Source organism: Crocodylus siamensis, chromosome 1, assembly GCF_052110815.1.
Source record: "Crocodylus siamensis isolate JL-2025a chromosome 1, ASM5211081v1, whole genome shotgun sequence".
NCBI lineage: Eukaryota > Metazoa > Chordata > Crocodylia > Crocodylidae > Crocodylus > Crocodylus siamensis.
This window is the reverse complement of record NC_143395.1, coordinates 10,932,841-10,959,366: the sequence shown is the minus strand read 5'-3', so window position 1 is coordinate 10,959,366 and position 26,526 is coordinate 10,932,841. Positions and strand designations below refer to the sequence as shown.

General features: G+C 46.6%; 1 protein-coding gene across 6 annotated transcripts; it reads right to left on the bottom strand.

Moving 5' to 3' along the window:
* Positions 1-9,636: 9,636 nt before the first annotated feature.
* LOC149872578 (WD repeat and coiled-coil-containing protein-like) lies at positions 9,637-26,275 on the bottom strand. Of its 6 annotated transcripts, XM_090031468.1 has the most exons (5): positions 26,102-26,275; positions 25,566-25,668; positions 21,438-23,358; positions 18,718-18,835; positions 9,638-11,448 (listed from the first exon to the last, which is right to left on the bottom strand). In XM_090031468.1, the coding sequence occupies exons 3-5, from the start codon at positions 23,337-23,339 to the stop codon at positions 11,183-11,185; spliced, it is 2,286 nt and encodes a 761-aa protein (XP_089887594.1). In that variant the 5' UTR covers positions 23,340-23,358; positions 25,566-25,668; positions 26,102-26,275; the 3' UTR covers positions 9,638-11,182. The 6 variants fall into 6 exon arrangements, with proteins under 6 accessions (XP_089887617.1, XP_089887588.1, XP_089887599.1 ...); XM_090031491.1 differs by lacking the exons at positions 25,566-25,668; positions 26,102-26,275 and adding an exon at positions 25,258-25,559 and having other exon boundaries at positions 9,637-11,448; XM_090031462.1 differs by lacking the exons at positions 25,566-25,668; positions 26,102-26,275 and adding an exon at positions 25,262-25,559 and having other exon boundaries at positions 9,637-11,448.
* Between the last annotated feature and the right edge of the window lie 251 nt (positions 26,276-26,526).

The window sequence follows — 26,526 nt, the reverse complement described above, 5'->3', positions numbered from 1 at the left end:
AATGAAGTCTTGGGGATCAAGATAACCATCTGCTGATGAGATTTATTCATCTGTGAAGTCTTATCCCAAGGCGAATTTGCTGTTCATCCTGTCTCGTAGCACAAGTTCAAGGGCACTTGGTGGCAAATTCAAAACTGACATAAGGAAATATTGTTTCCTGCAACACACTATTAAGCTGTGGAACGCTGCCACAGATGTCACGGAGGTCAAATCTTCAGTGAGTTTCAGGAAGGATTTAGGCATTTATCTGGGTAACAAGAATGCTCCAAGATAACACTAACAAATCTTGGAAGAAATATTAAAACTTTGTACTTCAGGCTTTAAGAGAAACTCTTGATTATTGAAAATTATTATGCAGCAAGCTTATGGGAGCATGGGAGGGAGTTATTCTTACATTTCTGCCTAATGCAAGGTTACTTATGTTTTCTGCTGAAGAATCCAGCCACTGCAGGAGACAGGCTACTGACCCCGGCAGATGGCATGTCTGATCGTGCCTGTCAGTCCCAAATTTGCTAAATGATAGAAGACCAATTGCATGGTACATTTAAAGATTCCCTGTAAAAAGCCCTAATAAATGTACAATGGGAACTAGCCTGTGGATCTGGACTGGCTAGCTCCAGAAGCCCGTCACAGCTCTGCCTACTGTTCTGGAAGTGCAGGATTGACGTCCCTGTACAGATAAAACACTGCAAATAACATTCTGGATTAAGCAACATGCTAGTCAGCCTGGGCAGGACAGTGACTGGAGCCAAACTTATTTCTAGCGGGTAGGAGCAATGCAGTGAAGCCTGGGCCTTGCTGTTGTGGGAAACAAGACAAACCCAGAGCCGAAAAAAATGGAGGCTTTGAGGTTCCAAAACTTCCATTAGAGGATGGCACGACTCTAGCTCCATCTGGCCAGATGTTTCACAGCACAACTCCTGCTCCTCACTCCTAAGAAGCCTCCTTTCTGTGCATTTGCACCTACAGAGTGACTGTCTGAGTGTGGGAATGGCCCAGGGAAGAGGAACAACCTATGTGATATACATTTTAGACCAGGAGTGGCCAGCGCACAGCATGTATGCCACGAGTGGCACAAGCAGCTTCTGTGCATAGTGTATGGCAGATCAGGGAGGGAGCAGAAAACCCTGTGCCAAATAGGGTGGGGAGCACAGGGCAGGGAACAGAAAGTGGAGCAACAGATTTACCAGGGGGAGAGGATCAGAGTAACACTTGGGGAGGGTGCAGGACTGATTTGTGGCACACCAACCAAAATGGTTGGCCCCAGTTTTAAGCCACGCTTTACCCAGCTAATTTTTTGGCCAACTCCTCTGCCCAGTGCACCACCTTCAGTGCTTTCTCTTCCTCCCCCTTCCCAGTCTCAGTTTGTGACATTTCCCCTTCCTGCCCTGCTGATACCATGTCTATCACCTCCCCCACCACCTTAATCGATCACTCATTTCCTCCTCCTGTGCTGGTGCAGCCTCCCCCCCACTGCCCCTGCACTAGCTGCTTCTCCATCCCCTCCCCTCGTCCCCGTGGAGCTTCCTCCACCATGTAGACTTCCACCCCCATGTCTTCCTAGTCATCCTCCCCTCCCACTTCCGAACCCCCACAGTCTGAATCTCTTTGCCTGGCCCGATTCACATATGAAACCGGGCACTCTTTGTTGATGCTCCCTTTTCCCACAGATCATACATCTCAATTCCTCCTTGCACTTTGTTGCCCTGTGCCCTCTCCCCCCACACCAGTAACACACTGTGTATTTGCAAAAGGCAGCCAAGTGCCCCCACTTCCTACAACTGCTGCACAGCTTCAGTTGCCCAAAATACATAATGTATCCTCTATGGCAGAGGTTCTCGAACTGTGGTCTGCGGACCACCGCTGGTCCACGAGCTCCATTCAGGGGGCCCGCAGAAAGGTGACCTAAGGCTAAAGCTGACAACCATTACACCGGACTTCCCAGAACTTCGCTCAAAAAAACAGGCCCATCCATCGCATTAGGAAGGTAAGACTACTGCTATTAAAATATGAGTTGTGTGCTTTGATTTGTGGAACAAAAAAAAAGTTTAAGCGGTCTGCTGAGACCCTCAGCAGTCTTCAAGTGGTCCGCGAAAAGAAAGTTCGAGAACCACTGCTCTATGGGGCTCCACTTGGATCACAGAGGGCGAGTACTTTACCTTTCAGAAACACCGCCCTCTCCCTCGCTTGCTTTCCCACCTTGAACAACACTCCCCTCATCTCTTCTTGGTCTGCGATTTCTGCGTACCTTTTCTAGCAGGCTTCATAGCCCTCACTTCTCCAGAAAGTCAGAGGTCACATCTTGAAGTCGTTGTACGCTACAAAAACACTAGCATCATCTGGATTCACTTCCAGGTCCTCGATGACGACTCTTTCCATAAGCTCACCTCTGCCCAGTGCCGTAGCCCCTCACAAGCCCTCTTTGTGTAGAGTGAGTCTCACCCTTTGGCGGGGGTCGTTCTCCCCACAGAGGACATTGTCCTGCTGGGCGTTCCTCCTGTTGTCGTCTTCTTCCGGGGCCCTTCTTGGCCCAGCTCCCTTCTCCTCCCACCACTTCTTTCTTGCTGTGGGATCCTCCCCCCTGCCTCCACCTCCATCAATTTTGCTGTGGCCGGCTGCGCCACCTTCTGCTTCCCTCCGACAACCTTTCATTCTCCCTCCATCCCTTCCTCCTCCTTCGCCCACTCCAGTTTCTCACCACCAAGCTCTTTCTCCTCATTTTGCTGCTTCTTCTTATTCCCCTTCTTGGTTTCGGCTCTGGAATCGCTTTGGAAGTGCCGGCCACCACCGCTCTGTGCCTCCTCCATCCTCCCGGCCTCCCGCAGCCCCAGCGGAGAGGCAGCTGGATTTGTGCCCTGCTGCCAAGAGGCCGAGAAGTGCTTCCCCTGGGCACCCCCTTCCCTGGTGGTAGCCAGGGAGAGACTGCCACGGCTAGCCCCAGCCCTGGGCTTATATGCTCCCCTGGTGCTGCCTGCATCTGGCCATCTGACCACTGCAGGTGCTGGCTAATTACCCATTAGCCAGTTGCCTTGGCATCCTGAAGCTGTGGCAGCCCACCTGTCTGCAGAGCTCCTTTGCTAGGCTGCTTCCCTGTGTAAGTAAGAGAGAGCCCAGGACTCTGGTACAGCAGGTTAGTGCTTTTTGCTTCTAGGCTTCTGTAGCTGTAGGCTAATAGAAACTATAACTACATCTGTACCTTTTTGTAAGTTGGGGAAGAAATTTATGCTATCCAAAAATCTTGAGTCCAGGTATTTTTTTTAAATGGTTGTTGTTATGGGGTTGGCTAATAGATAACAGGCTGTTTGCATTATTATCTGGCTTATGGATTTTCATTCCATTTGAAAACACTTTGGGGAAACTTGTAAACAGAAAATAAATTTTGATTTGTGAGTGAAAAATTCATTTAAGGTTTGGGATATCTTTGTCAAAGGCACTGGGCGAGTTCTCTTCTGCAGGATTTGACGAAAATTCATATTCAGTAAAGAGATTTACAGAAGTCTTAGATAAAAGAAAATGCAATGAGAATCCTACATATGGAAATAACAGGAGATTAATTTTTAATAATATTTCATCAAAGAGATTCTGGCTACTATCTGCTGGGCATTTCCTGACATAAGCCCAAGAGGAACAATACGTCTGTCTTGAAGATCTAATGGAATTACATCAATCTTAATACCTTCTTGTGTCTAAAATGTATCACTTCCTCAAGGCACATGTATGTCAGACACAAAGCACAACTGTCTGTCAAATATCAACTTGTGAACCCTATTACAGGAAGGGATATAGTAGATAAGTCTACAATAGGGACTTTTTTTTAACATCCCAGCTCCAATATACATTTAAAGTCACCTTAACCAACTCCTGCAAGGCTGGTTGAGCACTGCAACAGATTACCTACAGAGGTGGCAAACTCTCCATCACAGGAAGTTTTTAAGCGCAGGCTGGGTAAACATTTGTCTGGGGTGGTTTACACTAGGGGTGTGTGAAGCAGGCCCTATTTGATTCAGATTGGGCCTGAATCAGGGACAGTGATTCGATTAATTGATTTGGATCACTGTCCCTGATTTGATTCGGCTGAATCTGAATCTGAAGAATCAATGCTGATTCGGAGAATCAGTGATTTGGCCACAGATACAGCTTTAAACTTTTTTTCTACATACCTCGAGGTACCAGGCACGGCTCGTGAACACTGCGATGCTGGGGCGCACAGAGCATCCTGCAGGAGTGCAGGGGGCCCTCCATGTGCTCGGCAGCAAACCTGCAAGTAACCTTAGCTGGTGCACAAGTATTTCCGGTCCACTTCCAGGTCTGTGGGGGTGCATGCAAGGGGCCTCCCTGTAGCTCCCTGGCTTGGTGATTGGCCGTGGGGGGACCCCAGGTGCACCCCCTAGACCCAGGAGGCACCAGTTGCTGAGCTGGGGGAGTGTGGCGGGCCCCCCTGTGTACTTCCCAGAAGCCCAGAAGTGGACCAGAAGTGCTTGTGATCCACTTCTGGGTCTGTTGCCGAGCACGCTGGGGAGCCCCCCGCACTTCTGTGGGACACTCCATGTGCCCCAGCATCGCAGCGCTCACAAGCCGCTTGGTACCTAGAGGTATGTAGAAAATACATTTAAAGCTGTGTTTATGTATGAATCACCAAATCTCTCCAAATCGATTTGGAGGGTTCCGATTCGATTCAGAGAGATTAAAGGGTCCTCTGATTCGATTCGGATTCGGAGATTCGGCCACTGAATTGGGCTGAATCTCCACCAAATTTAATCAGGGACTGAAGGTTTGCATAGCCCTGTTTACACAGGGATGATCCTGCCTGAAGCAGGTTAATATAGGTGACCTATAAAGGTCCTTTCCAACCCTGTTCTCTGATTCTGTAAGGGCGGGTCTCTGAACATCCCCTGAAGATTAAGCAAATCCCAAAGCACGTATAAAGCATAGGACCAGCTCCTACTTCACTTTTGAGAAGGCTTAAGGGGTGTTTACACAGTTTTAGGAACCTAAATCGTTAAATGTGATTCTGTTTCACACAGTGTGACAGCCTGACGTGCACTAAGAAAACTGGGTTTTGGGTCCACACCACCCTAACCAGGATTAAACCCTTGAAGAGTCCAGTAAGTGTTGAACTATTTTATTTTTAATTTTTTGCCTGGTAGAGGAGCCTGATGAAACCCTTCCTTGAGCTCTTTTCTAAGTTGAGGTCCCTTAGGTTGTGCTGTTTTTTGAAAAAAGAAACTTCAAGTGGAAAAGGTGTCTCCTTCATTGTATCATTCTTCCTATTTTGATTAATATCAGGAACGGGCATGATGTTTGCCACTGATACATGCAATGAAGAATAATTATTATAGCCTAATTATTAAGCCTAACACAACCCATGAGATAGGGTGATTATTGCGTTTCTTTTAGGTAAAGTGAAGCACAGAGAAGTGTAGCCAAGGTGACAGAGAGAGTCAGGGACAGCCCTTGAAATACCAACGGGGCATCCTGATCTGCCCCCAAGGCCCATTCTCCTGCTCTAAGCTGTTAGCACTAGTGTTCTTCTAATTGTTTTGCACATTCACAGGCTGCAGTTATACTTGGATGACTTGACACATTTTTTGAAAATGTATTTTGAGTGTAATAGCTATAGCAAGTTGGTCGTGCTTTAGCTGTATCTATTTCACATGCCATGTGTCTGCAATACAGATGTGCTCAGTTGTGTCACAGACCTAGAGAAATTTTTTAAAAGATGTCAAAGTTGTCTTCAGTCTTGATCTGAAAGGGCTCACGGCTACCACTGTCACTTCCAATTTATAAAGCCTAAAGTTTCAGATTCTGATCTACAGTCAATCTTAGGTGTGACAGAGACCTGGTGTTTATATGGCTATTTTGTATTTAGGACAATTAATAATTTATTCTATGGTTCTAAAGGGTTCAGTTTTAACTTTACCTTGAGCTTATTCCAAATAAAAATCTATCTATATCCACACACATGTGCACATCCACAGAGTAGAGCTGTCCCCTGGTTTTGCTCCAGTGCTTTGATGGTACTGTCAAAAGCTACAGAACTATATTGGTTTTGGCAGATTCAGGTGCCTGATCCTGCAGTTTGCCGAACGCTTGCAGGGTGTTGTTGGCATCGGGGACAGATATGGACAGAGGTCTTAGCTGGTGCATGCCTGAATGCATTAAGCACACAAACATGCACAAATTGTGGATTTAATGTTAAACACAATATATGGCTAATGAATGGGAGATGTTTTAATCACTGGACTAAATCTGACAGCAGTGTAGGTGACATGACTGAGAACATACAACTGAGAACTCTGCCACAACAGAGAAGAGCCCCATCAATATCTTCATCAGCTTTCTTGAAGATAGCATGGAGTGCACCTGCAGCAAGTCTGCAGATGACACCAAGCTGTGGGGAGCAGTAGATATGCTGGAGGGTAGGGCTAGGATATAGAGTGACCTAGATAAATTGGAGGATTGGGCCAAAAGAAATCTCATGAAGTTCAACAAGGACAAGCGCAGAGTCCTGCACTTAGGACAAAACAATCCCATGCACTGGTACAGGCTGGGGGCTGACTGGCTGGGCAGCAGCTCTGCAGAAAATGACCTGGGGGTTACAGTGGACAATGAGCTGAATATGAGTCAGCAGTGTGCCCTTGTTGCCAAGAAGATTAAAGGCATCCTGGTCTGCATTGGTAGGAGTGTTGCAAGCAGATTGAGGGCAGTGATTATTCTCCTCTATTCAGTACTGGTGAGGCCACATCTGGAGTATTGTGTCTAGTTCGGGGCCCCACACTACAAGGATGTAGAGAAACTGGAAGGAGTCCAGTGGGGGGCAACAAAAATGGTTCAGGGGCTGGGACACATGACTTCTGAAGAGGCTGAGTGACCTGGGTTTATTCAGTGCCTATACTGTACATGAGCAGTGTGGCTGCCCCAATGTGCAGTAGTTACAGTGCGTTGGAGCAGACTTGAGTTTGCCAGTGTGGTAATTAACGCTCTCCAGCAGACTCCAGTCTCTCGTCTATCAGCATCCCTATGCTGAAAAATGGCAGTGGGGGTAAAGCTCGTTTGACCAGCTTTAGTTAAAGTCCCCTGCTGCCATTTTTCAGCACGGGGATGCTGATACACAAGATGCTGCAGGTGCTTTAATTAGAGCTGCTCTTGGAGCTGCTCTAATTAAAGAGCCCCACCTCCCTCCTGGAGCACAAGTATAAACACCCATTTAGTCTGGAGAAGGGAAGACAAAGAGGGGATTTAACAGCAGCTTTCAACTACCTGCAGGGGGGTTCAAAAGAGGATGGAGCTGGACTGTTCTCAGTGGTGGTGGATGATGGACCAGGGAGCAATGGTCCCAGGTTGCAGCAAGGGAAATTTAGGTTAGATATTAGGAAGAACTGTCTCAGTAGAAGGGTAGTAAGGCACTGGAACAAGCGATCCAGAGACGGTGGAATCTCCGTCTTCGGAGGTTTTGAAGACCCGGTTAGACAAACTCTTGACTGGGACGATCTAGCTGGGGCTGGTCCTGCTTTGAGCAGGGGGTTGGTCTAGATGTGACCTCCTGAGGTCCCTTCCAACCCTCATTGTCTATGAGTCTGTCAGGCTCCAGAACAGTTTCTGTGCAGTCACATTTTAAACTGAAACCAGCATAGGAATGGGGCTGTACTCTGATAATAGCCACCTCACGTCCATGAATGTTAAAAGTGTTTGCTAAAGGCAGTGTCTTATTTTTGGTGGATCTGGCTCCCCTGTGAGATTGTCCAGATGCACTGTTCCGCCCAGTTCCTTTTCGACTGGCAAAGGAAAAAATATATTATCTCCCAAGCCCACCCAAGCAGTGTCCAAATGAAAGGTGCAGATCCTAATAGGATGATGGTTCCTTTCCTTTCTTGTGTGCTATTATGAGCAGGCGTTACTTTGCATTGGGAATACACCACTACTGCAAGGGCTTTGCCTCTGGCAGCAGCACCACCAGGACTGGCAGGAGTACAGGGAGCAGTTCTCCCCCGCTGCAAGGCAGTGGCTGTTCTTCGCACCTACTGCTTTTCAGCAGCTGGCAGCAGGGGAGAGGGCACACTGTCAATTGCTGGGCTTCCTCAGGTATGGGGGGAAGCCAAGGAGCAGCTCCCAACTGTCCCCTGGCTGGAGAGCTTGCTTTTGAGAGGACTCTGAAGCTCTCCAGTCAGGGCACTGGAACCCCTCTTTCTCCCCACATTTTCTACTGCTACAAGCTTCCCAGAGATTTGCAGCACTGCAACTAAAAGCTTGCCCATAGCTATAGTTAATGTTGACACTGGAACTGCCCTCAGTGCACACGGAATTAACCCCTCACTGAGATGAACCAGGCCGGCCAAACCTTTCAGGGGTCTTGGCTTAGGGTAGACAAACATTGCTAAATGAAATGGCATCAGTTGTGTCAGGATGCCCCCCAGCCAGCTGACCCACTTCACTGGACAAAAGACTTCCCCCATTTATGCTACAGGATGAGTGATGTGTTCTCCTGGGGCTTGCGGGGCCCAATCCAGCACACCCTGGGAATGCACAAGAACAGGGGTAGGCAATGTTTTCTGGTTGGAGTGCCAAAACCCCCCACAATGCCTACCTTGGAAGGTGCTGCAATGCCGGCATGCAGGAAAAACAAAATGAGGGCAGGGGGTAGATGGCAAGATGCCCTATTTGTGTCCCTGCCCCGCCACCCCTGCTGCCCTGTGCCCCCCCACCCAAAACCCCTGATCCTCAGCCCAGGCCCATGACTATCAGCAGCTACCCAGAACATGGACCAGCTGCAAACATTTGCTGCCTCTCCGCCCTGGCCCTGGTCCTGGCCCCAGCTACCTCCCAGCCCCAGCCCTGGGGAGGCAGCACATACTGGCAGTGCTCCCCACTTTGCTGCCCTTGCCGCTTCTGCAAAGCAGCGCTGGAATCCAGGGCGGCAGTGCACAGCAGGGGGGGCGCAGAAAGCTGCCTGCTCTGAGCTCCCTGCTACACTTCCCCTGCAGACAGGGGCAGCAGTGAGGGGCACAACCCTGCACTGCTGCCCGTGCTGCTCCTGTGGGCACAGGGGAAATGTGGCAGGGCAGCAGGGAGCAGGCAGCTTTCTGTGGCCCCGCTGCACTGGGTTCCAATGCTGCTTTGCAGAAGTGGCAAGGGCATCACAGGGGGAAGCACTGAAGGCATGTGTTGCCTCCCTGGAGCCTGGGGGGGAGAGGCAGCAGCAGATGTTTGCAGCTGGCCCAGGTTCTGGGTAGCTGCTGATAGCCACAGAGCCTGGGCTGCTTGGAGCAAGGTTTCCATGGGAGCGGCCTGGGCTCCATGGCTATCAGCAGCTACCCAGAGCTGGGGCCAGCTGCAGCCAGGAAGCTACAAACAGCTGCTGCCCTCCTGCCCTAGCCCCGGCTGTCTCTCAGCCCTAGGGAAGGCAGTAGGTACCAGCACTGTGCCTGGGGAGGCAGCAGCTGTTTGTAGCCTCCCAGCTGCAGCCGGCCCCAGCTCTGGGTAGCTGCTGATAGCCACGGAGCCCGGGATGCTCCCAGCAGGGTTTGCAGTGTCGAAGCTGCCTGCTGGGAGCAGTCCAGGCTCCCAGCTGGCAGCAGTTACCCAGAGCTGAGGCCAGCTGCAGCCGGGAGGCCGCAAACAGCTGCTGCCTCCCCAACCCCAATGTCCTGAGGAAAATGGCCTCACATACCATGCATGCCACGGGTTGCCGATCCCTGCCTGCGTTTCCCTGCTTATATACACCCACGCCAGGGAATCTTGGAGCATATCTCTGGTAGCAGGGCAAGCTCAGGGTTTCTTTCTTACAGAGCTGTGCACAAGTGAGATCTGGGGGTGCATCTTCATAAGTGGGAAAGCTCCAGCTTTCCCTACCTACGGATACAACCTAAGATTCCCCAGACAGGTGCTTCAGCAGTTTGAGGGGTCTGATTCTCGGGTGTACCATCAAGTCTCCAGGGCACCTGCCCAGGATGCTCCTGGCTGCCCATGCTCTCCTGCCACCAGCAATCAGATGTCTGCTGCAAAAAAAAGGCACAATCCATCACTACCTTTCGCGCAGCAACAAATTTGGAGCATTTATAGTGAGACAAAGGGTAGGGACATCTGTTTGCTTCACTTTTGTGCCGCCATAAAATGTTTTAATGCAGCATAAAGGCAAGGAAAGGCGATGTCTGTTTCCACCCTTAGACTCTGGAAGTTCAGGAAGACACGGATGTATTGGTTTTACTTGGATCACATTAAAAAGGCCATTTCCATAGCCACAAGGGGTAAAGAATGACAAAAAGAACCACCTAACAGCTACATTTTCAAATGTTGCTGAAAAGTGGCTGGGAAAAAAAATTCTAAAATGTGCTGGATTTCAAGGGATGAATAAAGAGCCAAGAACAACCTCCTCACAATACCTATTCCTTTCAAATGAATTGAAAAAAAAAAATCACTTCAATGTGCTTAGTAGGCATCTGCTAGTACCTGTACCATCAAATTTTTGTTGCCTCCAGCCCAGGAAGCTGAGGCTGGAAGAACGTGTAAAAGGAAAATAGTAAATGTCTGGCACAGGGTGGCTACATCTGGATCTACTGCACCTGTGTTCCAGAAGCAATGCAAATACATTGGTGCTAGTACAGATTCAAGAACTAGCATGAAAAGGGTTTGGGTTTTCATGAGATGGTAACTACACAAGCCTTGTTCATGCTTGCACCATTGTTAACATTACTAAACAAACAGCTCAATATTTTCTAGTGGACAGAAGACTTCACTTCAGTGGTAATTTCTGTAAAGACAGCTGGACGTGACAAACATAGGGGAGGGTGGATTTCTAGTAAAGAAAAATGCAGAAATATTTTTGTTATATAAATGTTGCTGTAACCTAGATCCAAGATGGTGAGGAAGCCCATCCTCTGAAGCTTGCAGAAAGCCTGATTGATACAAAGACCTAGCACTGATACAAAGCGCTGCTCCACAGTTTTGATCAAGGACTATGTTTAAACACGCTGTTGAGTAAAAAAGTTGTAAGAGGACCAAAAAAATTAATTACAAGATTTACAAAGCACTGAATCCAGCAAAACTGTAAAAGATCTAGTTACAAAGAAAGCTTATGAGATGCATCTGTTATGCAGTGGTATACAAAGGCTGTTTTATGTGAGAGTGATTTTAAAAATGTCCTGTTAACACCAACTAGGCATAAAAAAAAGCATTAAAATTACATTTAAGTGCTCGACTGATTTGAAGAGCTGCTGCTATCAAGAGTTTTAGAAGAATGTTCTCTGAGGATTTCCAGAGAACTGGTGATATCCAGACTCTCAGAAGAAATGGGTCTATATCCTTCCGTAGAACTGAGAATATCCAACGTTTTGGAGGACTGGGCAGTGTAGCCTTTTGAACTGGCATCTCGTATGATGACCTCTTGCATGGACGTGAATGTTAATGGAACAAAGCCTTCACTGTCTGATGTGAGAAGAATCCAACAGGAACCTGTGAGGAGATTAAAATATCTGTTTACAATAGTTTTTATCTGCAATTCAATATAATGCATTTACTTGAAGATGACCCCAATTATGAGATGACCCCCAATAATTAGATTCCATATATGGAAAATGTATAAATTCGATATACTTTTTCAGGTAAAGAATTTAATTATTGGCAGCCTGTCTTGAATTTGTCCCCTTCACACTGCTACAGTATTGAAAATAAATCTGGGGGTCACGTAGCTCTTTTGCCTGCAGCTTCCCCACAACTTCCCCCTGCATCCCCTTTCCCCTGCTCCTTACTACTATCAGACCCTACTCTCCCTGATCACATGGAAGTGAGGAGCAAATTTGAAAACACTAACCTTGAAATAAAACATAGCTGTACTAAGTTGCATATAGTACCCATAGACTTAGTTCATGCAGAACTGAGACAGTTTCAAAAAAGGTAAAATGCAGCAAGTTTTAGAATAATTGCTCCATAACCACACTTCTAAGTAGCACTTGGCACCTACTTATACAATATTAGTCCAAAGCCAAAAGGCTCATGCATTATCACATAGTTCATTGGGCCAGGCTCCAGCAGACTCAACAGCATCTCAAACCATAGTGACCCCACAGCCCAACAGTGCTCAGTGTACTCCAGATACCCCTCACAAAGGAGCCAAGCGCTACTTACTGCCCGATATTGCCCCCACTCATGACTGGAATTAGGTGTTCTTGTCATGAGTCGTGGGATCCTCCAAAAATTTATATTCAGATGAGGCAGAGGGTAACTTGGTCTAGCTTCACCTCATGGAGGGCGGAGCCACACTAATCATATGCGACAGACGGAGGGGGCAAAGGGATTCTCGATGAACTGTTTGGGGCCCCGTTGGCCAGGCACATGAAACTGGTGAAGAAACAGGAATAATTGGAAATGGGGAAAAAAACCCCAAAAACCACAGCTGAGCTGTAGGAGTTAAAATGTATGCAATGCAGCAGCTCAACATGACTTGAAAAAGAGAGGTGGAGCTCAGGGGGAATGCAATCAATAGGCACTAACATATATCTTACTCAGATGGCCTGCACTAATCTATCCTTGTGACATGTTCCCATCAGCCTCTCAGCCTTTTGGCTAAGATCATGCATTTTTGCAACCAAGGTGGTGTCAGGGCTTACTTTGGCCCTCCCAGTGCTGGCCTGATATTGTAGTACGTCTAGGCCTGATGCCAGTTCCCTCCTGGGGGAGCAACTGCCCATTTCTTTTTAAGGGACACTGTCACTGGTAGGTATTGTAAGGCTTTGGGGACCTCTTCGTGGGTGCCCTGCCTCCCAGCGATATCAGGGTGAAACCCTATTCTGGTGCCACCTAGATGGTCTGGGTGCTGCGCCCTTTCTTTCCTGCTACATCTTCAGTGTTATTAGTTGGGGAGGCAGTTACCTGTCGGGGGCACGGAGGGGTCTCAATCCTGGGGTTGTATTCGTGGGGCTCCAAACCTCCCCTTTGCCCCACCCTTACCACACCTTCGGCCTCAGTTGATGCTGCTCCCTGCAGATCTTCCCCACACTGCCCGCCTTGCAAGGGCTGGGTCTTCTGGGCCCTGAACCTTCAGGGGGTCACCCCTGGTTTTCAAGCTGGCTTTCCCGTCTTCGAGAAACAAACTTGCCCCTGCTGGGGTCATCCACCACTCAATTGAAAATGCCAGCACCTGCCGGTGGAGCTCCCGAGCTTGCCTTTCTCTCTTTCTCTTTCAGGGCTCCTTTCTCTCCCCCTCCTAGGGGACTCATTCATGTTCTCCCCTCTAACAAGCAGGGATACTGGGACCATCCTGGTACCCATCCCTACCAGTTCCTCTGGCGTCCCCGCCCTAGAGCCCAGCTGACCTGGGGTCCCGTCACCCTGGTCCCTCTTACCGGTGTCACTCCTCTCCCTTTTCCCGGGGCTTGTGGTTCCCTGTGCTCTGCCCCCTCCAGAGCCGTCCGAGGATGACCGTGGACTTGAGGGTCTGCCCTCAGTCCCAGTTCCGGGGCTCCTGGTCAGATCCTTGCTGTTCCCCAGCAGCGTCCCACCCGATTGCTGCCTTCCAGCGGAGCTCCTTGGCTCCTGCCACCCCCCAAGCCTGCCTTCTGCCTTGCTGGTCTCCTGGCGAATGGCTGCCTCCTCCTCTGCGAAGCTGGGGCTAGAGCTGGCGCCTCCCAGCTCCAGAGCTGGCATCTCCCAGCTGGTGTTCCGCCTCTCTCTCCAGCTCTTCCCCAGCTGTTTCTCCAGACAGCTTTTGAGCAGCCCATGCTGCTCAGAGGCCATGGCCACGACTCTCCCTGGTGCGCTGGCTCAGGCAGCTGCAAAACTGCCGAGCCCGTGCCTGTGCCAGCGTCTATGCTCCAGTCTCCTCCCTGCTGCTGCCTGTCTCGGCTCCTACGATGAGTGCCACAGTGCTCTGGTTAGGGGTCCAGGCCACGCTGTGGGGGCTCCCGTCTCCCCTCTCACAGACACACGTTACTATCAGCATATTTGCTCAATGTGGGATGCGGGCCACATATTTTATAGTCATGCTCAGCGTTGACTGCATTTAATCAACTTCAAAGTAGGTTTCCATTACTGAGCACATGCTGCTTTTAGCAGCAGTTCAAAAGATAGACAATGTATTTAATGCAGTTTTCTTGTATGTTAATATAAGACAAAGAAGGGCTCTTTCCTGCCCTGCCATGCTGAATGGGAGAAAAAAAAAAAACAACTTGTCTTAAAAACCCCCCCCAGAGAAATATGCTACTGAGTGCAAGTCAGCCAAAAGGTTTGAAAATGCCAGTTCTTTCAGACTAGTTTCCTACCAGAAGACCCAACTACAGTATACATCGGCACACCTTTAGCAGCTGGAGGGAAATTCTGAATAACAAGATTCAGAGGTATAACCAGACAGGCGTTTTTTTTGTCTCTTACCAAGATCAGTGATCTTTCCTGTGGTACACAGCAAGGCGATCCTCCTCTGTAATTTCCATAGTCGAACCTGTCTCTTTTCTTGAAGATTGTCATGATCATGGCATCCCCAAAGTCATCTGGGATTTCTTTATCACTCCAGATCCTTAAGATGAGGACAGGGAGCTGTGATGTGAGCTCTTCGACTCCCTACTTGAAGATTTCTGTAGGGATTCTATTTGCTCCAGATACCTTGTCGTTTTTCATATGCTTGATGGCTGAACCATCTCCTTCCACTTGCTGAAGAGCTCCTCATGGAATCTCAGCGTAGTGTTTAGGACATCAAGAGGCACAACTGACATGATCTTCCCAACTCACAAGCTGCAAGAGAAATGCTGCTAACAACATAAACCTCTCTACATGGCCTTATTTGACCTCATGAAAGCCTATGACTGTCAAACAAGAAGCACTGTAGAGGATCCTTCTGAGGTACAGATACCAACCAAAATTTGTCACCATTCTCTGCCTGCTCCACGATGGTATGCAAGTGGTGGTTCAGTAAAAGATCTATCACAGATCCCATTGAGATTAAGATGGGAATTAAACAAGGCTGCATCACCACTCCAACACTCTTCTCGATATTCCTTACCATGAGGCTACATCTGACCACCAACAAGCTTCCAGTAGGAGTGGAGCTAAACTACTGAATGGATGGTAAACTGTTTAATCTCAGCTAACTGAGCCAAAACCAATGCTACCCCGACCTCAATCATCAAATTCTAGTACACTGATCATGCTGTAGCATGTGCTCACGCAGAAGCAGACCTTCAAGCATTCGTTAATGTCTTTACCAAGGCAAAGTGTACAAGAAAATGGGACTCATGTTTAGAATTCAGAAGACTAAGGTCTTCCATCAACAAGCTCTTAATAAGCAGTCCTCAACTCTGGTAATTTAGATTTATGGTGAGACTTCGGAGAGCGTTGAGTGTTTTCCATACCTCAGAAGCCATCTCTTGCAGAAGCCTGACATTGATGAAGAAATCCAACACTGCCTCAAATGTGCAAGTGTAGCCTTTGGACATCTGAGGAAACAGTCTGGAACAGTCTGCCAGAGGAGGTGGTTCAAGCACCTACATTGAACACCTTCAAGAGTAAATTGGATGCTTATCTTGCTATGACCCCAGCTGACTTCCTGCCCTTTGGGCAGGGGGCTGGACTCGATGATCTCCCGAGGTCCCTTCCAGCCCTGATGTCTATGAAATCTATGAAGATTACAATATCAGATCTGAAACCAAGTTCATGGTTTATCAAGCAGTCATGATCCCTACTTTACTGTACGGAGCTCAGAATTGGACAATGCACAGGAGACACCTCAAGTTGCTGGAGAAGTACCAGTGTTGCCTGCAGAAGATCCTTTGAATCCAGTAGGAAGACAACACTAGCATCCTCTCTCAAGTAAACATCATAAGCATAGAGGTGATGATCATCCAACATCAACTTCGCTAGGCTGGCCATATTATCCAGATGTCCAACTCAAGACTCCTGAAGCAAGTTTTATTTTCCTAGCTCAGTCAAGGTGTATGTTCAAAAGGAGGGAGGAGAAAGCATTTCAAGAACATCCTCAAGGCCAACTTGAAAAAAACACAACATCAACATGTGGGAAACTATTGCCCAGGACTGCCCCAAACGAAGGAAGAGTCTGCTACATGGACCTCAGCACTTTGAAACCTTACAACGACAACAGGCAATGGACAAGCAGGAGTGGCAGAAACTGTATTGCAGACCAAACCAAGAAAGCAGAGCCACCTCCACACTATACAGAAACACATGCTTGAGCTGCAACAGAACCTATTGATCCAGATTGGCTTTGTCAGCTATATTTAGACTCACAGATAAGGCAATCAAGAAAGACAAACATCCTTGACTCCTAGGAATTGCTGATGATGATCAAGATGAAATACTTATAGATCAACACTTGAATGTTACAGACATTAGTATATTCAGCGCTAAACAGATTTAAATAACAAATCTATTATAGCAACATTTGAAGCAGTATGGTAAGTACAACCTAATTGACAGCTTGGCATAAAAATCCCCCCCCCAACAGTTTCAGAGATAGCTGCACTTGGGTTGTTCCCTAAATACTACCCACTCAAGTGTCAGGATTCATGCCTTCAGCTGTTCTGAATAATCCTGCAGTTCTTCCACTCTTAGCTAGGACTTGGACCACAGTACCATGTGCATCAACTATACTTATCCAGTTGATCCAACTGGGTGGGAGACCTGCAGTTGTCCCCTTCCAGTTTCAATCATGTAAAGGATAATCAAACAACTTCCCTTAAAATAAATAACTAAATAATAAAAATCAAACTTTGTTTCAGTAAGAATAAAAGCTTTGAGAGGGGGAAAAAAGTTTGTAAGACAACAATCTATATGCATGTTTCTCTTACCTAAGGGCTTATCCCACCCCTGACAGGTGGAAAACATGCCTGACTTCTTCAGATATCCCAGAAGCTGTCTGGGTCTGTCTGGTTCTCACAAACAAATCTCCCTAACTCTCTCAGCACCTTTTGCATCCTGGGCTTTTGCCCCTTTTGGCAAAACTAGTTTTGCACATTTACTTGGGAGGAAGTAAAAAATCAAAAATCACAGTTAACCATTTGGTCAGTGTCCTTTAATAATCCTCATGCATTTACCAAAAAATGGTGTACCTTGAGTGATTTTTTTCCTTTGCCACTGGTGTTAACGTACAACACTGCTATTAAACTAAACCAATATCTTTTCATAAGATATATATTCTAATATGCAGGGCAATACAATTTAAAAGTAATTTTAAAAGCAACAGTATAATTTAAATATGACTGAAGACTGGCCTACATGATCCATTTTTCTTGGTGACCACAAACTCAAAAAAATGTTTTGTGGTACTTTTAAGTATTAAGATAGAACTATGTAAAATTAATTTAAGGTGAGAAACTACATCTCTGGGCCTATTATTATCTCACATAATATTCCTATTTTTATTATACTATATACATGCTTTCACATAGTAAAATGTTATCAAAGTGTACGCTCTTAGTACCTCCTCTTTAATAAATAGATATTTATACATGTTAACTTAATACTTTTGTAGGTACAAACAATGAAGAGTTTAGTAAAGAACACTTCTCAGCTGCTTTGTTTACTACTTTTATGTAACATCATGTTGCAAGTATTGCATTGCAAAAGCACAAAAATGTTTAATCTTTTGGACCCACATGGGACCCATTTTATTTGGACCCAATTTGAAAGGTGGTATTTTAAGTGTTAGTACCACAAAACGGCCCCAGTTATAACATTACTAGCAAACTGCCCATCATAATGGGGGTGGTGGGGATGGAGCGCCACCACTCAGCACCCCTCGGTGCCACTGCTCTGCCTCTGGCCCCATGCACCCCCCCAGCCCCTGGTATTCCCCCACCTCCTGTGTCCGGCCCTGTGTACCCCACTCCCTCCCACACCCAGTCTGACCACCGTGCACCCTTCAACCTCCCCACACCCCACGTTGTGGGGGATGGGACACGGCCACCGGAGTAGTGCAGGGGGACATGGCCACCAGAACCCCCCCTTCCTGCTCCCTGCCCTCCTCTCTTTCCCTGTTGCCTCCCCCCTTCCTGCCAGCTGTTGTTGGGGTGGGCGGGGGGGGGGAGCAGCAGCCCCCTCGCTCCTTCTGTCTGTAATGCTCTGGGATCTCTCAACGGTGGGTGCGCAGTTAGCCCAGAGTATTACAGACGGACAGACAGACTGACTGACTAAGGCTTTTATTACATTAGAATGACTCATGCTAAAAAAGAAAAGTGTGTTTTACATTTTTGCCAAAAGTAAGATTTTTAGATAGGATGCAGAGTACGTGAGAGGTAAATGAGTGATAAAAAATAAAGAAGGATCGATTTCTCCAGCTTTTGCTGTACACAAACCATGCAAAGCTACTTTTGCTGTATTAGTAAAAAATGACTGATTAACTGAAAGTAGATAAAATCCACAGGTTAGAATACCAGAACTCAGTTCTGCACAATTATTAATTCAGACAACTATACTTACCCGCTACAATTCTCTGGATAAGAAAGCTAAAGTTCTGAGCTAAAATGATATCAAAGGAATATGACTGATCCTTCACCTGTTAGATAAACAAGGGAACCTGAATGCAGCATAGCCTTGAGTTTTAGGTTAAAAGGAACTAATTCTAAAAACAAGTTAAATTGAAAAGGGTTTTTTTTTTTATTAATACGTTGCCATTGTTTTGCTCCTTGACTTTTTTCCACACCAGATTATGCATTTTGCTACTGCAAACTGAGAATGTCACATCTTTTAACTTTATAGCGTTGGATGACTGGAACTTACCATGTTGCATTTCAACAAGTGAAAGGCTGAAAATCTGCTGGACTATGCTTAGACGGAGTTTACCATCACAGAGAATAACAGCTCTCTTTTCATCTGCACCACTTCTAGAAGACTGCTTCTGCAAATTTAAGAAATTGTTAAATCTAGCAAGGCCTGTTTCCATCAGAGTCTTAAATATGGTAAACCACAGTCACACACCTTTGTTAAGAAGAGTACCTTATGCAAATAGCAAACACTATGTTGGTTTGTCAGCTGATTTGCAAGGAGTACATGTTAAAATCTTTAAATATAATCTAGTCAGGGGTGTCCACTTTAAAAATAGCTGGGGGCCACACACCCCACACGCCGTACTAGGGCAAGGCCCCGAGCCTGTGGGGACACCAACCCAGCTGCACTGTGTTGCTGCACAGCCCTGGACTCACACACTGCACAGTGGCAGCCAGAGGAGAGGTGGAGCCCAGAACAGTAAGGGGAGCTGTGACTGAGTAAGACTATATGCTGCCTGTGTGCTGCCAACTGGACAGTCCTAGTGAAAACTACCTTCAATAATCACTGCCTTGAAGATTTAAAATCCAAATAAATAGTCTTACAGATCCTGTCCTGTATACATGGAGCCAAACGGTTTCCAATCTACCCCAAAATGAATCGGTACCCAAGTCTATATAGCTGAGTGAATAATTCTCTTCTGCATGAATAACTGGTGAACTGGAAGAATTCCCTGAGAACCCTGAATAATGTCTCTGGTCACGGCAAACACCACGAGGGAAGACCTATACAAAATAAAATGAGATACTTATGTTTCATGGAGGAGGGCAGTGTATGAAGAGCTTATCTCTTCGGCTCAGCAACTACCAATGCCCCCAAAGCCATTTTGATGTATCTGTGTGCACTTGTGGGGATTCATATTTGGCTTTCCTCAACAATCGTCATCACACAGCTTGTTATCTGGGTAGTACAGATCCAAACTCTAGCAACTGACTCTGAATATGGCACCGTCTATATCTGAAGCGTTTCCATATTTGACACACATACTTTGTCATCCTTTTATCAAGGGACTGCCAATGATGATGACATATAGTTTGCAGACAAAAAGCTATATTATTGTTGGGCCTTCAAACTGAACTTGGGACCTGACAGTCAAACTGAGCATTTTTCTTGCCCCAAATGATCTTCAGCAAAAAAAATAAATAAATAAAATTTGTAGGCAAATTATTTACACTTGTGCAACCTTCTTCTAACTTAATGAGCCATTTTGTTGACCAGAGACAAGGACCCCACTCATTTCTTCAGCAACTACACAATGCTAAGAAAGGCAAAAGTACAGTGAAAAAACATTTCCTACTCAAAGCAGCAAACTTGGCTTCTAAATAAACAGAAGCAACAGATCTGATGAAAAATCATCAGCACTTTTATATTTGCTTTCAGTAGAGTACCAAACATTAAATTCAGCTTAAATTACATATTTACAATGTGGAACAACTGAGACAGGAAGGGGATCAGACCCTGGCACATAAGGGAGTGGCCACTACCAAAAGGAGGAAGAATTATTCCTAAGAACAGCAAAGGACAAAAGGACATAGACAAAGGATGTTAACAGAAAGGTAAATGCACTCTTTTTTTTTTTTTTTTAAAACATAATTGAGAACTGGAACCATCTTCTGAAAGGAAACAAAAAATATAGCTAGTGGACTTTGAGCCATAGCTTGATAATCAGACACTTGAAATTGTGTAGACAAAGAAATTAAGAACAACTCCCTGCACCCAGTAAGAGAAATCAAAAAGGTGCTCAGCAGAAGGATTTCTAGTGGAGCATTTCTACTGATTGTATTGTTTCTATTCAAAGTCTTAATTCGAACCGGGCAAGTGTCAGTATCAGATAAAACAGGTCTCAGATCCCAAATTGTTTAAATTCTTAGAAACTGAGTATAGGAACTAGAGGCTGAAAGCTGCATCCACAGATGGTTTACCTTTCAAGAATCTGTAAACCAGTTCAGTGCCTTTCTCCCAAGAGAGCACCAACCTCTTACAATTACTTCATCCTAATACCCTGATCCTGCATGTGTGGGACCAGACACTGAAGTAAGGGACCACACGTGCATAAGGGCACCCTGCACAGACCCAATTGCTATCTTTTCCCAGGCTCAGATCCTGCCAGGGGGAGGTGGCAGACATTCAAAAATATGGATCTTATACGATTTACCTTCTTTTATGCCTGCAGAAGAATGGAACTATATATGGACTTTATCAGCAGTAAACTATATCACTAGCTTTCTTTTTAAAAATAGATCTGTCTGTGCCACCAGCGAAAATACAAAATGGATGAAAACATCAAGGTAACATTTTTTAAATGGCAACATTTCTTGTTTAGAATCCCAAGAACTGTTTGAAATCTTTCCCTCTCTTCGTTTCATTTCAGAGAAATAAATAAATAAATACAATGACAGACAACTTTGGTAAAACCATAGACAGAGACTGGTACACAAATCAAGTAAAACATTTCTACAGACCTTAAAAGGGCCAACCCTTATTGTTTTAGGGTACAGAAATGAGGGCTCCACCTGAACCTAATGGGATTATACTTGTGTAAAGCTAAACTGGTAAGCGACTGGGGCCTCTCCCTAACCTGACACGAACTCTTGCACAGTTGTACATTTTAGATATCCACAATCTTAAAAAACATACCCAGAACAGGTTTTATACTAAGCTTCCAACAAAGTTACCTGAAAAATGATGTTAACAAAAGCCGGCTCCTGAGAAGATGGATACACTGGGAGACATTTCTTTCCAGATTTTAGCAGTTCTGTTAACTCCAAAAGGTGGTTCTGTAATTCTGTAAAGCTGCCACATAATCCATCTATGTTTTTAGATAAGTAACTTACTTCCTTTTCACTTAGCAAGAAATTATTTTTAGAGAAATTTGAAATTTCGGGAACTTCATCCACATGTATTTTTGGAGATACTGGTCTACTGGAAAATGTAGTAGGTGTCCCATGCAGGGCTGAGGGTCGATTATTTGGCTCAACTACAAAAGTTTCCACAGTGGTGGGAAAATCCACAGAAATCTTCTTTTCTCTGAGCTCACTCACACTTGACAAAAGGCTTTTCTCATAAACCGGGCTCTTAATTTCTTCAATAAGTTTTTTTCTGCTGTTAGGAGACTGAATAATACCCCGACCTGGTATCAGGAGTCCATTACTCAGAGGGTGGGTTTCTGCTGGGAGATTTTCTGGTGGCCCTCTTTTCACAGGCGTATTTAAAAAGGCATTGGAATTGGGGCTATTACTAGCAGCAGCACATGCTGAAGAAGCATTTTCAAAGATTATTTCTTTGATCATCAGACGGATGCTGTACTTGTCTGACCTTGAAGATGGAAGAAATGCAGGATCCGTGAATTTCTGCTTTCCAACCAAAATAAGTAATAACTTATAGGTTAAGAAACATAAACCCTTTGGCTTTTCACTTTTCTCAAGCTGAATTTGTTGGATATTGGGTAAATTAGATGCAGTCAATGAATAGACTAAAATAATATTACAAGTATTGGAGGCTACTGATACAGTTTGCGTTTTAGGGTCAAAAGCCATTATGTCAGGGACCAGAATGCCTGGGATGCTGACCTTCTTGGTAGTGGTAACCCTTCTTTCAAAAGTCACCAGGATGAGGTGTGAAGAATCTTGGCCACTTCCTGTTAAATAGTCCTTGACCCTCAGGTGAATGAAAGGACTTGAATCAGGTCTTTCTCTGCTGCAAAAGATATGGGTTAGATCCACAGGGACAGATGGACAAGGTACTGAGGTAACTGGCACAAGTTTCTCTGCCTCTAACATTTTTTTACCCGCATCCATGGAGAACTCTTCATCAGCACACAAGGTGGACTGTGAAGGAAAAGACTCTATTTCCATGCTAGCTGGGACTTCAAATGCAATGCCTGCATTCAAGCCACAAATCTTATCTAGTGGAAGCTCAGTAGTAACAGCAACTTGAGAATTCAAAGTAGATTCTATAGCACAGATGTAGCCTCCCACATCAAATATGGGGCAAAAGGAGCAAGCGTTTAAAGTCTTCTGAGCGTCATCCCATGTGTAGGAATGAAGGGCACTGCCTATGCCAACCACCAAGCGATTGCCCTCCTTAGTCCAACAAGCACAGTGGATTAGACCACTACCTTTGATGTCAGCTTTTATTCTAGAGTTGTTGAGACGTACTGAGTGTAAGACTGAGACATCCCTTGTAGTAAGCACAGCCAAGATCTCCTTCTTCGGGTGCCACACACAACCTTGTGGAAGCACTGGAAACGGCTCACCAGTTTCACAAATCTGAGAAACCAAGAGTTTATTTCTTTCTGCAATGTTATAACACAGCTGCCAAACTGTGATGTGTTTCTTATGTTGAACAGCCAGCAGAGCTGGGGCATCTGCACCACATGGACCCCAGTAGAGCCCATGGACATGCTCAAACTGACCAACAACACTTGAGTCACCAAACCTTGGTTCTCCATTATGAAGGTGTAAAGCAGTCAGTATCACTTGCTTCCCATCTGTCCAGGCTATACCATGCACAGGATGTATGGCCTGACACAAGGCATTAAGACCAGTTCTCAGAAGTTTTGCCTTTCCAAGCTCCATTCTTTCTAATGAGGGACATCTGTAAATATCAAAAACAAAGCATGCATTATTCTGGAGACTTTGATTATAATTCTACAGTTAAAAAAACAAAATAAAACCACTTATTCTTTTCATAAGAGTGACCTCATTAGGCCATCTCCCCTATCCGCCCCTGTCAGAGCAGGATCGTTCCATTCAGTACTTTTTCTATTACTTGTATTGTACAGGGAAAAGTTCTGATACTCTCTTGAACTTCACCCACAATCACAAAAGTCAGCATTCCTGATGACTCCAAGTTCAAACACCACACTTTGTCAAAAAAATCTCTCGGACTCAGTGTCCTAGCTGCACCCTTTTTGCTATTCCTCAGCTTAGCTTTATTCACTCCTGGTAATTTTTTTTAAAACAAGTTCAAGATTCTGAGGAAAGGAAGAAGTGAGGGTAACAGAGTAATGCTGATGACGTAAACAAGTTGGACTTCAAACACTCAGAATTTGTGGTGAGGTCCCGCAGGAAGGAATAATAAGGGAAAGGGAGTTCAGGAGAGCTGGTAGTTTCTGAAAGAGATCATACTAAAGGCACAAAGCCAAATATCCAGCTGAGGGGCCTGATAGGAAGTATGATAGGACACCACTGTGCATAAATCCTCAATTAGTTGAAAATAAAAAAGAAACGGTACAAAAACTGAAAATCAAGTCTTAAGGACAAGTATAAAAGAACAGCACATGCATGTACAGACAATTGGCTTGATGCAATAATGGACATGGGTGCCAAAATGTAAAGCTTAAATCACAAATACAATCCCCCCTGCCTCCCCCATTCAACTAGTGCTTAGCTATGAAATACCTGTACTTTACAGGTATCTCATCTTCTGACTGTGAAGCATCCTTGGCACTTAGGATTGCCCCAAAAGCTTGGCACCCCAAGCCCAACTAGAATCCTCAAACTAAACATTCATTTACCTAAGATACTATTTCCAATAGCCATCTTCCAAATGTCAAGCACACCTCAGTATGATCAGGTTCCGCATAAAAGATGATTGTGGCTTCTTTCTTTTAAAAAAGAGAGATGGAAGAGAGAGCACAAGGGACAGCACAACTCAGAAGGGGATGTTTGGAGTCCTGGATTCCAAACCTCCTTGAAGGACAGATTATGACTTTTATTTAATCACTGTTTACTATAAAATACATAATCAGTCCTGGAAACAGGGGAAGAACCCAAGTGTTCTGCTCGTTCAGGTGGGTGCCACTTTTGAGACCTTGGATGCCAGCATGCTGAGAATGGCCCCTGGGGAAGTCCCAGCACAGCCCCTCTGACATGTTTTGGGGTATGGGACCTATGAGAGGAGCAGGTGGGTTGTGGGGGGTCAGTGACATCCTGGTTATGGCATGCTGCTACTGCTGCTACTGCCTTTAGGAAAGAAAAATCAGGGGCACAAATAAAAACCTGGAAATAACTGATAAGGTAGCAGGACTGCATTGATCTGGAGTTACAGTAGAGGAAAAACTGAAGACATCACCAATGAGCTAATGTAAAAAAGGCAAACGTTATTCTTGAAGGTACAAATGGAAGTGCCAGTTCTCAGACAGCGGCGATCTTTATTCTGCTCTAATCTACCCTTGCGAGTGCTCAGGGTTGCACTGCATCTACCTCAGGGTGCCACCATTTAAGAACAAGGCAGATAAACTGGACGGGCTCCAGGAAAGAACAACCAAAACAAGAGATTTAAAAAACACGACCTCTGAGGAAAAACTGAGAGCGCTGGGTTCAGTTTAGAGAAGGGAAGGGACGTAATATAGTAAGCCTTCAACTGTACAAAAGGTTGTTATTCTCTGCCCACAGGGGGAGAATGAGAAATAATCCACTTAATTTTCAGCAAGGGAGGCTTCAGTCAGATGAATGCCCTAGCTACAAGGAATTAAGCAACTGAACAAGTTACCTACGGAGGATGCTGAATCCACATCACCGGAGGTTTTTAAGAAGAGACCAGAAAAGCGTCTGTGAAGGATGCTCCAGACATACTGGATCCTGCCCCAGAACAGATGGATGAACGGGAGGATCGCTTTGGGTCCCTTCCACTGCCACGTTTGTGTGATCTCCCTACACTTCCAGCTTCGCAGAGCTCAGACCAAACCCACCCATGGGAACAACCATCATTCTTGGCAAGACCAAGCTATCTGCCTTGTTCTTTAATACCCCGGCTCGACGGCCCGTAAACTCCAGGAGGTGGAGCCGACAGGTACTTACGGGAGGCAGAGACCCCGTCACATCTGATAAGCCTCCTGGGCCATCTGGCTGTGTCCCTTGGCGCATAAGCTCCACGAGACACCTTCAGTCATCATCCCCTGGCCTGAAAGAGCGGAGCAGGGGAAGTGGGTCACTGGTGCCCATGCCCGCTAAACACAAGCAGCCGAGCTCCGCCCTGCTCGGCCCCGCCGTCCCACATAAGCGGGACTCGTTTCCAGAACAGGGGACTGAGATCTCCTGAGCGGCACCTCAGAGCCTGGCCTCCAACAACCAATCTGGGCTGAATGCCGGGCTACCAAGGGAGTAGGCAGGGACCTGCCGCCCCACAGAGCCCGTGGGGGCCGCCCCGACAGCCCGCTCCACGCCTGTGCGGGGGGCAAACAGGCCCCCGGCCTCGGGGACGAGGGCCACGTGCTGGCCCAGCCCCACGGAGGGGTTGCCGGGGGCCTGGAGGTCTTGAAGGCCTCATGTTCCCCCGGCACCGTCCGCTCGCGCCGCCGCCTCGTCCGCCCCTTAAAGCCTCGGCCGCTCCCTACCCGGGGTGCCCAGCCCGGACCGAGGGGGTGCTACCGCCGGCAGCCGCACGCGGGGGGAAGGGGCCTGGGCGCGCACGCCTCCCCCGTTCCGTTCCGTGCTCCCGAGCGGCGCTCTAGCTTCCCGCCGCCTCTCAGTGATACAGCGCCTGCGAAGCAACTACAGCTCCCAGAACGCAACGGAAGGGGCGAACTGCGCGGGGGGACTTCCGAAACGCCCCGTCCCCGAAGGCCCCGCCCAACGGAATCCTAACCGTCGCCCCGCCCCACAGAATCCCAACCACCGCCCCGCCCCCGAACGCCCCGCCCAACGGAATCCCAACCGCCGCTCCTGCCCCGCCCCACAACGGCAGGAGTCCCCTCGCGGAAGCTTTGGCCGTTCCTCCTCCCTCCCTCCAGGGGTCGGTGCTTCGAGCGTGGGGGTGCCC

Bases quoted from the DNA above. Each gene is read 5' to 3' on its own strand.
- LOC149872578 (XM_090031462.1), bottom strand. From the start codon at position 25,281: ATGTGGATTCAGCATCCTCC. The intron at 23,359-25,261 runs GTAGGTAACTTG...TGATATTTACAG, and splicing joins ATGTGGATTCAGCATCCTCC to ATGTCCCTCATTAGAAAGAA. The intron at 18,836-21,437 runs GTAACTTTGTTG...TTAAATTTGCAG, and splicing joins TTGTTAACATCATTTTTCAG to AAGCAGTCTTCTAGAAGTGG.